General features: G+C 36.9%; 1 protein-coding gene across 3 annotated transcripts in view; it reads left to right on the top strand.

The window, feature by feature from the left end:
• The window catches only part of rhbdl3 (rhomboid, veinlet-like 3), a 125,231-nt gene that overhangs the window by 71,487 nt on the left and 38,444 nt on the right, over positions 1–15,300 (top strand). For 2 of the 3 annotated variants that reach the window (XM_084426737.1, XM_084426735.1), the window contains one exon: positions 12,248–12,430. In XM_084426737.1, the coding sequence (XP_084282863.1) occupies positions 12,248–12,430 (183 nt within the window). The remainder of the gene's footprint in view (positions 1–12,247; positions 12,431–15,300) is intronic. The other variant, XM_084426736.1, reaches the window with a different exon arrangement.

Here is a 15,300-nt window from a genome sequence, read left to right as displayed (position 1 = left end):
GAACGTCCACGTAATGAAAGGAGGGTACAGATATCCTCAGACGTCGATCCTCAGACGTGATGTCATCACATTGGAACTCGAACAGACCTACCTACCTATTAGTAGGTATCTTTGTATGGTCCTGATAGGGTTAATATGATGTGATAATAACAGTGAGGCCTGTAGCTTCGTGTGCTGCGATGTTCAGTGTGCGTGATGGGTTTGTGTGATACAGTCAGCTGGACAAACGTGGATAAACGTATGGTTCTATAATGAAACAAACAAACTCAATTAGTTTCTGTTACAATTCGTACAACAAAGTGCTGTGTCATTATCACTTCACGTGACTGAACGCGCGAGACATCGCAAACATGTGATAAGGGCATAATATAGCAGCTGTTCTTTTATAACTGAAGAAATATCTTACTGATGCATCTAACAGCATATCAGACAATGATTATTAGACTGAATAATATAATATAAACACTTACAGTCTGCAATGACGCACGCGCTGATATTCACCATATAATTCCAGCAACCTCTGGAGCGATCACACAACATCGGCCGCCCATCACATCTGAAATTGCCAAACTGCTCACCAGCTGAGTGCTATATTATCAATCTATAGCTGGATGGCTTTAATCAACCTTGCCTCGTGTATTTACAATAATAACACGCACCACATTTCTTCCTTCTTTTCCTCCATTGCCGTATATCTGATTTCACGTCATTTTCGCCGAACTCGCGAGACTTCCGATTAAAACTCTGCCTACTCAACAGGCGCAGCATTTGAATAGAATACTGTACAACTATAATATTAAAATAAATGTAACTTGACCATGGCCTTTTGCACAGTGGGTGTGCTCTTTGATACCAATCTTTCATTTGAAAGTCACGTATCTAGTATCTGTAAAACCGCATTTTTCCATCTCAAAAATATATCTAAATTACGCCATATGCTCTCATTGACAAATGCGGAACAATTAGTTAATGCGTTCATGACCTCAAGGCTAGATTATTGTAATGCTCTACTGGGTGGTTGCCCTGCACGCTTAATAAACAAACTACAGCTAGTTCAAAACACAGCAGCTCGAGTTCTTACCAGAACCAGGAAGTATGACCATATTAGCCCGGTTCTGTCAACACTGCATTGGCTGCCTATTAAACATCGCATACATTTTTAAATATTGCTGATTACTTACAAAGCACTAAATGGTTTAGCTCTGCAGTACTTGAGCAAGCTCTTAACGCATTATAGTCCTTCACGTCTCTTGCGATCTCAAAATTCCGGCCAGTTAATAATACCTAGAATATCAAAATCGACTGCTGGCGGTAGATCCTTTTCCTATTTAGCACCAAAACTTTGGAACAGTCTTCCTACCATTGTCCGGGAAGCAGACACACTCTGTCAGTTCAAAGCTAGATTAAAGACACATCTCTTTGACCTAGCATTCACGTAATACATTATAGACTTCTATAATTCAATGTTAGGCTGCATAGATTAGGTCAGCCGGAACCGGGAACACTTCCCATAAATCCTGATGTACTCGATACATCATAAGAAGAATGGCATCTACGCTAATTTTAGTGTCTTTGTTTATCCCGAGGTTTTCCCGCAGCCTGCCGGATCCAGGCCGTATCCAGATCTGACGAAGGACCTTCGCCTGGACCTGATGACAACGCAGTGCTGAAGTGCCAACTAGTCTCTCCCTATGGAGTATCCCTTTACCACTCTACAGATAAAGCGTTGTCAGGAAAATTTCGTTTCGCGTACCTACCCCGTAGTACGGAAGCCCTGAAACGCAACTTAAAAAAAAATAAAAATTCTAGTTAAAAAAAAATATATATATATATTCTAGTAGGCCTACGTAAAAAAAAAAAAAAAAATATTCTAGTAGGCCTACGTAAAAAAAAAAAAAAAAATTCTAGTATTTCGAGATTAAAGTCGAAACGTTTCGAGAATAAAGTCGAAACGTTTAGAGAATACAGTCTTCTATAGAAGTTGCGTGTGTGTGCATTCATAACGGCGCGCGTCCACTGGTGCATAGGGCGTGTTTCCAATTCTGAATTTTGTGTGTGTGTGTCTGTGTAAATAAATGCACTTGTGAAGTCGAACTGCCTCGGACATGGATCTACACAAAATAGTAGCTTTTTACTTTTATCTGGGCTTTCAGCAAAAAGAAAATTCGAGGTGCCAATCTACCAACATGCATTATCATGGCGTCGCCTATAGACGAGCACAGACTCCGCCGGAGTAGGTTCACAATCTGATCGCAACTTTATGTGGCAGTGTTTTTGACGTGTTTTCGTGCTCGTCTATAATAGGCAACACTATCTGGGTCGAGAACACTTAACAGTATCCGCGCTGATTCCCTCTTCACCGTTCTGGATACATTTTAGGTGCATCATTCTGTATCCAATCATTTGGCCGGATCCCGTTATTTCCTCAGATATAAAGCTGGCTACCTCCATCCAGTCTGAAAAGTGTTTTCGCCTGTAAAGTCTATTCCGGTGCAGTATATTTTGTAACGTCCTAAAACAAATGGTAATGCCATGTTAGATTAGCACCTTTAAAAATATTACGACTTTATTCTCGTAATGTTTCGACTTTAATCTCGAAACATTTCGACTTTAATCTCGAAACGTTTCGACTTTAATCTCGAAACATTTCGACTTTATTCTCGAAACATTTCGACTTTAATCTCGAAACGTTTCGACTTTAATCTCGAAACATTTCGACTTTATTCTCGAAACATTACGACTTTAATCTCGAAACATTTCGACTTTAATCTCGAAATGATAGCATTTTTTTTTTACAGAATTTTTTTTTTTTTTTTTACGTTGCGGTTCGACTTTAATCTCGCAACGTTTCGACTTTAATCTCGAAACGTTTCGACTTTAATCTCGAAATTATAGGTTTTTTTTTTTTTGTTTTTTTTTACATTGCGGTTCAGGGCTTCCGTACCGAAGTGATAAAATAAAATAAAATTCTGTATAAAAATTTATAAGAAAAGACCAGTACTTTGTTTAGGCTTGGTTTGTAGGGAATTACAAACCTGCACACATATATTCAAACGCACATACCTATAGAACCAATCTTAATGCGCATGTGAACGCCATCAGCGTTTATCACAGGTTCGCGTTTAAAGTCTGTGTAGAGAGAATGGTGTCGTCTTAGCGGCACCTAATTTAATAAATGATCGTTGCGACGGAAGCGAATCAATCAAAACTAACTTTAGCTGAAAAATAACTTTATTAAAGATCCACTATAAAGCCAAAACAATCTCTGTTACCTTAAATTATACGTTTATCTCTGTAAAGCTGCTTTGAAACAATCTACTTTGTTAAAAGTGCTATATAAATGAAGATGACTTGACTTGACTTGACTATGTATAATGTTTTATGACACCCTTTTTTATTGAAGTGCTAATTACAGTTGTCTCTACATTCTTGATTTGTATCCAGACACTGCTCCTTTGCAATTTCGAATAGCGTCTTCAATACTAAAAGTACCAGCCATGAAATTACTGTGCTCCCAAGCAGAGAAAATGAGCTTGTGTTCACACTCCCTGAATGGTGTTCTGTTTTCACATTTCTTTTAATAGTGGCTGTGAATGACATCATACAGTGATCTGGGAACAGTGTTACTGCTTTTTTTTGTGAAAGCTGTTACTTCTGAGCAGTATTAGCAGCTTTTAATTCATGTCAATCAGGTGGGTTCTTTATCTGAATGCTGTACGGAAGCTGTTACTCACACCCAGTGTTCGAATTGAGGGGGGGCTGGGGGGGTCCGGGACCCCCCATAAGCATCAAGGGACCCCCCATAAGGCCCAAAAAAATTACCTCGGGGGGTCCCCTGGTTTTTCATTAAAACTAAAATAATAGAAACATAATTTATTAGGTAATATATATTTTTTTAATCAAAGTATTTCGCTGCCGCTCCTATTAGAAAGTAATTCAAATTAGATTTGCGTCTGAAAAGACGCTCAAATTTATAAACAGATACATTTTATTGATCATGCCATTTATATGCCAAAAATATATATATTTTTTTTTGTTTGCGTGTAAATGATACACACTGCAAACCCCTTGGGTAGGATTAGGGGTGTGGAGTACGTGCGTATTACACGCCATAAAGTGCGTATCATATGCACGCAAAACTATTTTTGGCGAATAAATGGTAGGCTACGAGAAATAAATTTCGTGCTATAGATAAGAACTTTCACGAGAGTCTGGCAGAGTGGATCCTCATTTTCACCTCACGATGACAGTAAGATAATATTTCTTTCTTTTATGATTGTTTGGTAATTTACTGATCTGAATAGAATTTCGACATTAACGGTTGTCCGGGACACGTGCGTGTGTTTTTTAAGGGACAAGTGAAAGAGAATTGTAGCCTACTTGCCCAACCGGACAAATGCCCTGATTAAAACAATTTTCAATATCAAAAAAATAAAATAAGAAATAACTTAGGCCTACTCGGTTAGGCTACTAACGTAATCAGTTCCCTGAGAGTAGGGAAAGAGTATAGAGAGTACAAATTAAGGAAAGAAATGCCCTTTATAAAGCTAAAAAAATTATTCTGATAAGTAGTGGTGTCAACAATAATCGATTCGGCGATGCATCGCAATGCGGGGCATGCACGATTCAGCATCGATGCGGCAAAGTGCCATAATCGATTATGTCACTGTTTTAGGGGTGTAACGGTACGCGTATTCGTACTAAACCGTTCGGTACAAGGCACGCATTTTCAAACCGAACGGTTATTTCAAATGTAAGCGCGTCGCGAGCGCGCTCATAATGTAGACGCTGGCGCGACCACAACATCAAATGGCAAACGCAATGTAAGCGGAACGAAACTGAGCTACTCGTGACGGACTGTTTATCAGTTTGGACCAACGCAGCGCGAGCCGATCTTATACTACACAACGCTAAGTGATCCAGTAAAGAAAGCATTTGAACTCGCCACTAAAGTAATAACATCGCTGCGAGATCTAGTGAGAAACATTCACATTTCTCCGTTATTAACGGATCAAACAGCGCTGACGTGGAAACCAGGAAGAAACATTGTGACATGAATGAACTATCCAGTGTCCACAGATCTGCAATATTCACCATGGATTTACTGTAGTAACACTAACTGCAACTTTGGAAGTTTGGCAGGAATAGTAGGCTGTAATGCTTTCAAGTAACGTTATGTCGGATTTATTTCGACATTATGAATAACATTGCTGCCCTCAAATGTTAATCTGAACTAAAATAAACATTTGTTTATAAGCACAAAATATTACATTTAATTTTTAAGTTTTGTTTTATAATGCTCCTTAGAAGAGTCAATTATAGCTCCATCATTGCTCAAAGAAAAAAAAAAAAGTCATACTTTATGATAAGTAAACTTTATGATAAAAAAAGAATAAAAATTAAAAAAATTAAGGAAATTTCTCTGGCATTTCTTTCTTTTTGCTGTATCGAAAACGTACCAAACCGTGACACAAGTGTATCGTATTGAACCGAACCATGAATTTTGTGAACCGTTACACCCTACACTGTTTATTTTCTGGCCTTGAGTTGGACAATAAAGTTGAAATTTAATTTCAAATGGTTCTCAAGGAGAGAGAAGAGAAACATTTCTCATTCAAAGCACTGAAAGCAGTGATTTATGCTTTCTTTTTCAGGTTTGAAAATGTCATATCCAATACCCTGTACCATTCAATTTTATTTTATTTAATGACATTTATGTCAAAGATACAGGAGAGTGATAATACACACATAGCAGCCAATAAAATCTGTTGTTCAATATCTGACTGCTTGTATTGCCTCATGACTGATGAAAATTTTGCCTTGTTGTGTGCAGTAGAATTTTGATGCATCGCAATGCATCGTAGAATCGAATTGAATCGAATCGTTACCTGGTGAATCGTAATCGAATCGAATCGTGAGGGCAGTGCCAATGCGCACCCCTACTGATAAGAGTGTTTTCCAACAGTGATGTAATGAAACATTCACAATTTAAGTTTGAAGGGAGTAAAGCCTCTGTTTAGGCTGGAAATGTAATTTTGACAAAAGAAGAACTTTTATTTTAAATAAATCTTAATTTTAAATCAGCCTACAGTGTGATATTTCATCATATTATCATGCTTAACACTGAGAATTTGAATAATTGAAATGTGATGATCAGATGCAGATATCTAAATCAGAGAATATCATAGGTTCGGGAGGTTGGCGGGTGGATTATTTATTTTTAACAGCAGATTCGGGGGACTCAACGTGCACCAGATTAATGAATTTATCTTTAAAATGTACAAAATTTTCTTCCGGGGGGGCATGCCCCCGGACCCCCCTAGAGGTACCGAGCTCAATCCACAAAAAGACTGTGGGAAACTCAGTAGGCTATATAATGGTCTACGAAAAATACACATTTAATTATCTTATTAAAAAACATGATCGGGATTTTAGCACCCAGGAAAAAAACGTATTATTACATAGATTTTGGGTGGAGAAAAGTCTTTGTTCATCAATTATGCACAGAGTTAATGCTCAACTGCAAAAACATGTTCTGAAACACTAAAAGTTAAGTAAATAAAATTATAGTATTATATGAAATAAATAAATGAAAATATGTATATTATTACTTTTTTTTTTTTTTTTTTTTTTTTGTGGGGACCCCCCAAGAGCTTTGACACAATTCGAACACTGCTCACACCCAGTGCTGGTCCTCCCTATGTTGTATGTATGTAGTTGCGTAGGGCCCCCAAACCACCAGGTGGCCCCTTTGAACTCAAATGATTTAATGACTAGTGCTGTGCGATTAATAGAATTTTAGTTTTGTTTTTGATTTGGCTTCCAACGATTATGAAAAGACGATTCCGCATTCCGTACCTTTACTTTTAAGCGGTGCGCTGTCGGCTTTCCTACCTTACATCCAAATCAATCAAATCATGTAACGTGACTGTAATAATATGCCGAATGTGCATGATACTAAAAAAAGAGTTAAAAGTGTATTGATTCCCCAGGCAGCTTTCAATGCGCATGATCTGAGATGGAGTGAAACACTGACAAGTATAGGCTACATTGGGCTTTGGGCGTGCGCTTAAACAGACAAATACACACAAAAATATGTCAAAATGTCTGTCTTGCCAAGTTTTCACTTAAATGCAGTTAGTTATGTCTTAAGTGAACATAAACAGTTGGGAAAATAAATGGGAGAATGATTCACTTCTCTTCACTGAATAAATTGAGTTACTTTGAAAAGATATGTATATTTAATTAATACAGTGAAGACTATGCGTGTTTTATTTTCACACTTGATTTCTTTATTCAATTTCTGTAGGCTTATTATTATTAGTAGGCTAAATTTATTTCATTTATATCTTTTTTCTATTGTATTTGTCCTATTGTTTGTAATTTTATTTTTTATTGTATTACTGACTGTTTCAACTGTTTAACAGTGAATCTGCTCTGAAAGAACAGATCTAGGTGTTGGGGGTCTTTTTGGGGTTTTTATGAACGCACTGACATATCTTTCAAAGATTTTCCTTTAGGCAACAAATTAAATAAAACTATGTATGAAGACAATATATAAAACTATGTATGAAGACAATATATATATTTATTATATTTATTTAAGTTGTTTCCACATTAATTTTGAGATTCAATGTGAAAACATATTTATGATTAAAAAATTTTATGTTAGGTGCGAGTACAGGTAATTCGTATTTTTTTTTACAATAGACACCGCTAGTAATTATTGATATGACTTTTACGGCAGAATGATACATAATTGATGGTGCTGATTACTTCCTTATTGTATGATTGTGTGTAGGGTCTGTATGTTTTAATCCTGTTGTTGTTTCCTATTCATGTGGAGATAAACATGCTAATCCTCTGTGAATTACATTTTGTCCCACATGAACATGAGTTTGGTCATAGCATATGTATTATGCTGAATATTATTCTGAGAATTGGCTGCATTTAAAGAGCATGTGAGACTTAAAGATACTTTGTTATTTGTTTGTGCATTAGTTATGACCCAGGTCTTTTACTCAGCCCTGAACTTCTATTTGCTAATTGATTATCCTCTTTATAATACTACCTTGTGATTATTTATAATAATACTGTTTATAAACACCTATCTTACCGAGAGGTTTTACGAGATTTATTGTTTACGTGTTGTGTATGCGTTGTATCCGTGCTAAAATGGAGAGGTCCAGTGAAGCAGAGTGCTGTACATTTAACTTAGTGGTGCTTGAAATTACATGTGTAGGTTACATTTGGTAGATGGTAGAAGAACCTTTTGCAGTTTTGCAGCAGTCTGTGATGATGTGTATACAGTACATCTGTTTATGTTCCCCTTACCTGTCAGGGATCACTGGTGATCCCAGATTATTTTAGTTCAAAATATGTTTGAGCTTATATATCTCAATATTAATAACAGTCTGGTTAATTTTGAGTCTTGAACTATAAACTCTCAAGTGTTGGCTTTCTAAATGTATGTGTGTTATGTTTCTATTCAGAATTACTTATGAGCACCTTTTTATTTTGGGCATTTCATGTATGCAGCACTTGCCAAAATTGGGGGTGAAGGGGAAGGGGTTAAGGAAGGAACAATGAAATTTTACATTTGAGGATATTAAAAATAGTTATGTAAGGAATAATTGACGACGGGCCATTGAATTATTAGAAAATGGTGGTAATGGGTGGCGTAACACCTCGAGTGTGCATTATTTTTCTAATGCTTCAATGGCCCTGAGTCAATTATTCAGTTTATACTACAGTTACCACACATTAAAACATTGGTCAGATAATGTATTTCAAGGTTTTTGTCCTTTTGGCTTTTGACTAGTCTTGTGTTTGGCCTGCGTTGCTAATTACAAAACGTCATTTTAGAGCTAGTAACAGAGACTTAAGCCACTGATAGCAGATGTGGTGGCAAACAATTTCTTCCACACAGACTAATGCAGTTATTAATACAGTTATTAGAGAGAGAGAGAGAGAGAGAGAGAGAGAGAGAGAGAGAGAGAGAGAGAGAGAGAGAGAGAGAGAGAGAGAGAGAGAGAGAGAGAGAAGAGAGGAAGAGATGTGCTTTTCCATAATAACTAATAAATGCAAAATACATAATAAAACATAATTTTGGAAAAATAATTGGGTGTTTTTATCCTATTGTTTACTATATTTATTTGCTCGGTCAGTGTCATTGTGGGTTTTAGGTCTGTGGGCTGTAAATACCTTTGAAATAACTGAAATTATTTGGCAAAGTGATATGGAACTGTTATGTGGTCTGGAACTACTTTAGCTGTGCGTTTCCCTGAAAATAATTGCACACCTTAGAACGTTCGTCAAACAATCAGATTCAAGCATTCAACAGCCCCATAGTATAAAACAATTTATTTGATCACATCCAATCAGCATGACCAAAAAAAATCATCCACCACTGTGGCTCAACATTTTACAATGTGACTTTAAACTCGCAACATGGCTTTGTATGTTGCAACTGTTACTTTATATCTCTTAATTGCAACTTTATTTTTTGTAATTGAGACTGCAACTGCAGGATATACATATGTTTTTCATGTTTTTAATTTCAACTTTATCTAATTTAATGTCTCTATCCCTCCCCTTCCAAACACACACATACACACAGAGAGATTGAGGCAGTTGGTGAACTTCATTCTCTCCTCTGTAAAGAAGACTGTTTAATATGCGGCTTTATGAAAATGAGGCCTGGAATACCAGGGGTTACACACACACACACACACACACACACACACACACACACACAAACCCCTTTTCTCAGCTTTATTATGAAAGATCAGCCCCAGGACTGTCTTTAAAGAAGGATTAATGTGGTATTTAATTGTCAGGGGTGCAGTTGTTTGTGTTTGCATGGTAATACAAAACATTTTCTGTATACAGGGGTACAAAAGGGCACTATCAACTTCACAAAACTTCAACACCAAGGAATGAAATTATATTTTAGGAAAGCACTTAGCACACTAAATTTAGCTGAGTCATTTTGTGAGATTCATCTGTTATATTTGTACATGTGCACGCTCAGCAGAGAGAGTATGTATGTGTGTGAAATGTAATTAGGTGGCAGAATAAACTAGGCCATCGAAACCCCATTGTTGGAGCTGGAGTCTCTCATTTTCATCTGTTAACCAGTTTACTAAAAATTGTTCATTGAGGTATCACACCAAGATTGTATGTGTGTTCTTGTACACAGCAGAGAGTGTGTTTTTGTGATTATTATGAATGTAGGCTAAGAGGTTGGGGGTGGAGTTTTTGGTGAATGGGTGGGTGGGTTTGTGTTTGTTTGTGTGTGTTTTCCAGTGGTGGGGGTCTTCACTAAACTGTAAATCCCCTGTGGGTAGAGATTAGTCTCTGTCTCCAGCTTCTCACTCTCTCCTTCTGTGGGGACAGTGTGGGACAGGGATAGATCACAACATGAAAACTAATGGAACACAGAAGTTATCAGAGGTCTTTCAAGAGAAGGTGGGTAAATCTTCAGCGAGGCTGTTGTGTGTTTGTATGTCTGAATAACAGTGGGAACAGTGGGAGATGTTTTTAGCTTTAATCATATTTAGCAAACTGTATATTACTTTTGAGCCAAATCCTCCAGTGTAGAAGAAAGAGGTCCATGATATCAGTTTGTGGGGGTGTGTCTGTGTCCATGTATGCATACTGTGTGAATTTTAGCTTGATGTGTACAAAGGGGCTTTCAGAAAAAGACCTCTTGCTGCTCAAACTTGGAATGTTCTGCCTGTGACTCTGTGACCTCATGACCTTAGCTGCCCAAACAAACAGAAACAGTGAATGTTTGAAAGCTTGTAGGGCTGACATAGTGACACCAATTACTAAAACAGGATGAGCTCTCTGAACTCATTGAACTGACTCAATGACACAGAAGATGTCATTGACATGTCATTGAGGATGTCATTGACATCTCTATATTTTTATCTTTTTGAGTACCAACTCAAGTAAGCCAACTCATACAATTTTATTCCATGAACATCATTAACTCAAACCTTTTAAATGTTTACTGATAGCACTTCCATGTGCTAATGTATTTAATTGACATAAAATCTACAAAGTTCGTAATAGTAGCCTATCTGTCCAGTGTATTTAAAAAGGTGTGTTAAAGATATGACACAGCCATGTTTTGCGCTAGAACAGTTTGCTGCCAATACATTTCTCACTGTACCATATGACTGTTTCTGTACTATATTTGAACCTTTCGAGGTTAGATACAGTAATTTGGCAGTCTCTACCATGGCAAGGCCTCTGTTTACAGTATCACGTGTCATACTGTCATGTAAAATGCCTGTATTATGCCAACTGTCTCCTTCCTTCTGCATCTCTGATCAAGCTGATCGACACATTCATTGATTGTTTCATCTCTTGTACCTGCTCTCTCTCTCTCTCTCTCTCTCTCTCTCTCTCTCTCTCTCTCTCTCTCTCTCTCTCTCTCTCTCTCTTTTTTTTTTTTCTCACACACACACACACACACACACACACACACACACACACACACACACACACACACACACACACACACACACACACACACACACAACCACTTTGAACAAAGAATGCAAATTACTCTGCTTTTGTTAAATGTCCCATCTGAATTTCTCTATCATTTTCAGATAAACGGGTGATCCGCCAGGAACTTTGTATGTGTGACTTTTGTGCTGTTGCTCAGTTCAAGAGAACTGAATAAAACCATTATAATGCCAAAATTATTAAAAGTGTTAAAGAAACAATGTCACTGTCTAAGTCAGCTCAGGTGTTGCTTTGGTATATGTAAATAAAATGTAGCATCAGAACCACCATGAGCCTTGTGATTTATAATTGATTTAATTGATTATGTGTCTGTATTAATCATTTCATATTTACAACACTAACTTCATCAAATTACTTCTGTAAACTTAATAAATCATGCCTTTCATTGTATATATGTTGCTTCAGATGCTGCCTCTGTACAGATATTGCATTGTAAGGCCAGCTATGTTTAATGTCTTACCACATTCATTTTAACTTAGATAAAAAGATAAAAATCCAGTAATGTCCCTCTGCTGGTAGACTTCAAATGGAATGATGGTTGAATTCCTCAGAAATAAATATCATCATGATATGATTTCAGTGATGGCACATTCAATTTGTTTTAACTGTTATAATATTGTTAACTACTGAATGTTGTTTAAATGTTTTAGAATCAGAATATGAGAATGTGTTCTAATTTACTGTTTATCTCCTCTCATATGTTTAGTATGACCCAGAAAATTCAGGCTTCATCAGTACTGAGCGTTTCCGAGACCTGCTTGCTGCTCATGGATCAGAACTGGACCCTCACAAGCTGGAGGTTCTTCTTGCCCTGGCTGACGGAAATGCTGACGGAAAGATCTGCTACCAGGATTTTGTTAACCTGGTGAGTTCTGCAGATGAACTTGAGGTGAGATTTGAAGAACTTCTGACCCTGAACTAAAAGCCAAAACATGGAATATTCCATTCCACTTGCATGGGAATGCCATCAAATCTGTGGGAAAATCTCAATGCCACCCACCCTCAGTCTCACACCCTCCTTTGCCCTTTTCCCTGTCTCTTTCCCATTCTCTCTCAGTCTTTCTTTCACACATACAGCAACTTTTCAAAGAGTCTATTGTCCACCACAGTGGCTGGAGAATAGAGCTATAGTGCTATAAAGCAATGCAGTGAAACATTGGATCAGATTCTGTGTTTTGATTGGCTGTGGCAGGTCATGTGAAAGTGGGACAGTAAGGAATGAGGAGTATGCAGTTGGTGTTTCTACACTGCTATTGTTCTTCGACAGCTCTCATTCAATGTCCACTTTTTTTTTTTTTTAAAGTGAGAACAGAGACTCAGAGGAAAGACAGATTGTAATAGCAAGAATTGGAACGAACTGAGAATTCTATATACATACATTAAGATCCATGTTTCACTATTATATTTTGATGAAGAGTGATTACAGTGTGGCAACACCACTCCATTATATCTTTTTCTAAGAATTTTTTCTTTCCTTCAGCCTTACAGTCTTTCAGCTGGATGTAGTACCATGGTGCCCCAACAGTAGAGCATGGCACAGATATCACAGTTTGTGTGTACTGTCTCAATCCCATATTGTTTGACTTTTTCTTGTTTGGTGTCCATAGAAACAGCCAACACAAAGATCGTCCACAAATCATTATGCCTCAGAAAAGTGAAGCACAGGGAGCACTTAATGTCTGTTTATTTTTGTGGGGAATGTGTGAAGGTGTGTGTATAAAGAGTTGCACAGAGACTGAAACTGTTCATATGAGTTGTTTTAGTAAAGCTGATGGGTAACAGCAGGAAGAAATTAACAGAATATTCATGTGGTAGAGTAAGAAACTCCACACTGAAACTTTTCTATTATACTATAAAGATTTGCAATTTGAAGACTTGATTTAATATTTCCAAGTTTATTCATTAATATTAGTTAATGCATTATGAGTAAACATTAAAAATGAATAATAGCATATAAATAAATTAATATTAACCTATTAAACACTGATGTTCATTATTGTTAAGTGTTATTAAAAGTACCTTTTTTGATATTTACCATGAGTAGTACCATGGAATTGTTTTAAAGTATCCTGGTTCATGCTAAAAATAATATTTGATGCCATCAATTCACCATGGTAAGACCACAGTACGGGATAGGTACACTATCGTTCAAAAGTTTGGGGATGGTAAGATGGTTTTGAAAGTCTCTTATGCTCTCCGAGGCTGCATTTATATAAAAATACAGCAAAAACAACAATATTGTGAAATAGTATTGCAATTTAAAATGTTTTCTATTCTATTTTTCTATTTTATTTATATTATAAAATGTTATTTATTCCTGTGATGGCAAAGCAGAATTCTCAGTAGCTATTACAATAGTCTTCAATGTCATATGGTCCTTCAAATCATTCTAACATGCTGATTTGGTGTTCAAGTAACATTTCTTGTTATCACAGCTGAAAATGGTTGTCCTACTTCATTTTTGTGGTAACTGTGATTGCTTTTTGTTCATGATTCTTTGATAAATATCAATGTTTAAAAGAACAGCATTCATTTGACTGTCTTTACTGATTATCTTTACTGTCACCTTTGATCAATTTGATGAATCCTTGATCAAGTCTTACTGGCCTCCAACTTTTGAACTGTAATCTATATTAAAGGATTAGTTCACCCAAAAATGCAAATTCTGTCATCATTTACTCTCCCTCAAGTTGTTCCAAACCTGTATGAATTTCTCTCTTCTGCTGCTGAACCCAAAAGAAAATATTTTGAAGAATGCAGTTAACCAAATATTTAATGGACCCCATTGACTTCCATAGTATTTTTTTTCCTGCAATGGAAGTCAATGGGGACCATCAACTGATTGGTTACCCATATTTTTTTTTAAATATCTTCTTTTGTGTTCAGCACAAAGGTTTGGAACAACTTGAGGTTGAGTAAATGATGACAGAATTTTCATTTCTGGGTGAACTTATTCCTTTAAAGCTAGCCAGTGTGTGTATGTATTTTGTTTTGTTTGTGCTTGTGTGCATCTGTATATCTATATTAAGCAAACAGGTACTAATTTAACATCAGTAAAAACAGCTTGCAGCTGGTTGTGTGCACATTGCCATCTACAGAAACTCATTTGTGATGAGCTGTTATCTGGGTAGGGATCTGCGGTCAGTATTCCCCAGTTTAGTTTTTCACAAAGTTGGCTTCATTCCTGTATTTAAAAGAGTAAACTGTTTTTGTAGCTTTACTGTGTGAAACATGTGAAACTTTAAGCTTTGTAGGTCAGCTTAGTCATGTTTTAAACTATTTCATTTGATCCCATTGTGACGGCAAAGGCAACATCTTCAGGGGCTTTCTGGATAAATGTCTTCATCCTACTCAGGGCCTCTTCCACAACTTACATAATGCATGACCTGTATTCCTGATCAGGAGCCTGGCATGGGATAAAAGAACATTCCAGGTTTTTGAGGAAGGCTTTTTGCCTCAGCGGTGAAAAGCTTGTTTGAACAGCATTGTCTCATGCACACAAACGCACACACGCAATCACTTACACACTGTTTGTTACACAGCTGCTCTGAGACTTGGAGATGAGTGTGGAATATTTAATCGGTTGCTAAGTGACAACAGTGGCATTCTGTCTGTGGCAGAGGAGGGGGGGGGGGGGGGTGCACTGTCAAAGACAAAAAGACAGATCATAGACGAATTGCATCATGGACATTTCTAAATGAACTAACAGGTGAATTAGTCTAGTCGCATAAAAAAACATCAAGAAAGATTATTAGGGAT

Source organism: Rutilus rutilus (assembly GCF_951802725.1).
Source record: "Rutilus rutilus genome assembly, chromosome: 12".
NCBI lineage: Eukaryota > Metazoa > Chordata > Actinopteri > Cypriniformes > Leuciscidae > Rutilus > Rutilus rutilus.
The sequence above is the reverse complement of the archived record's forward strand: the minus strand, read 5'-3'. Positions and strand labels throughout refer to the sequence as shown.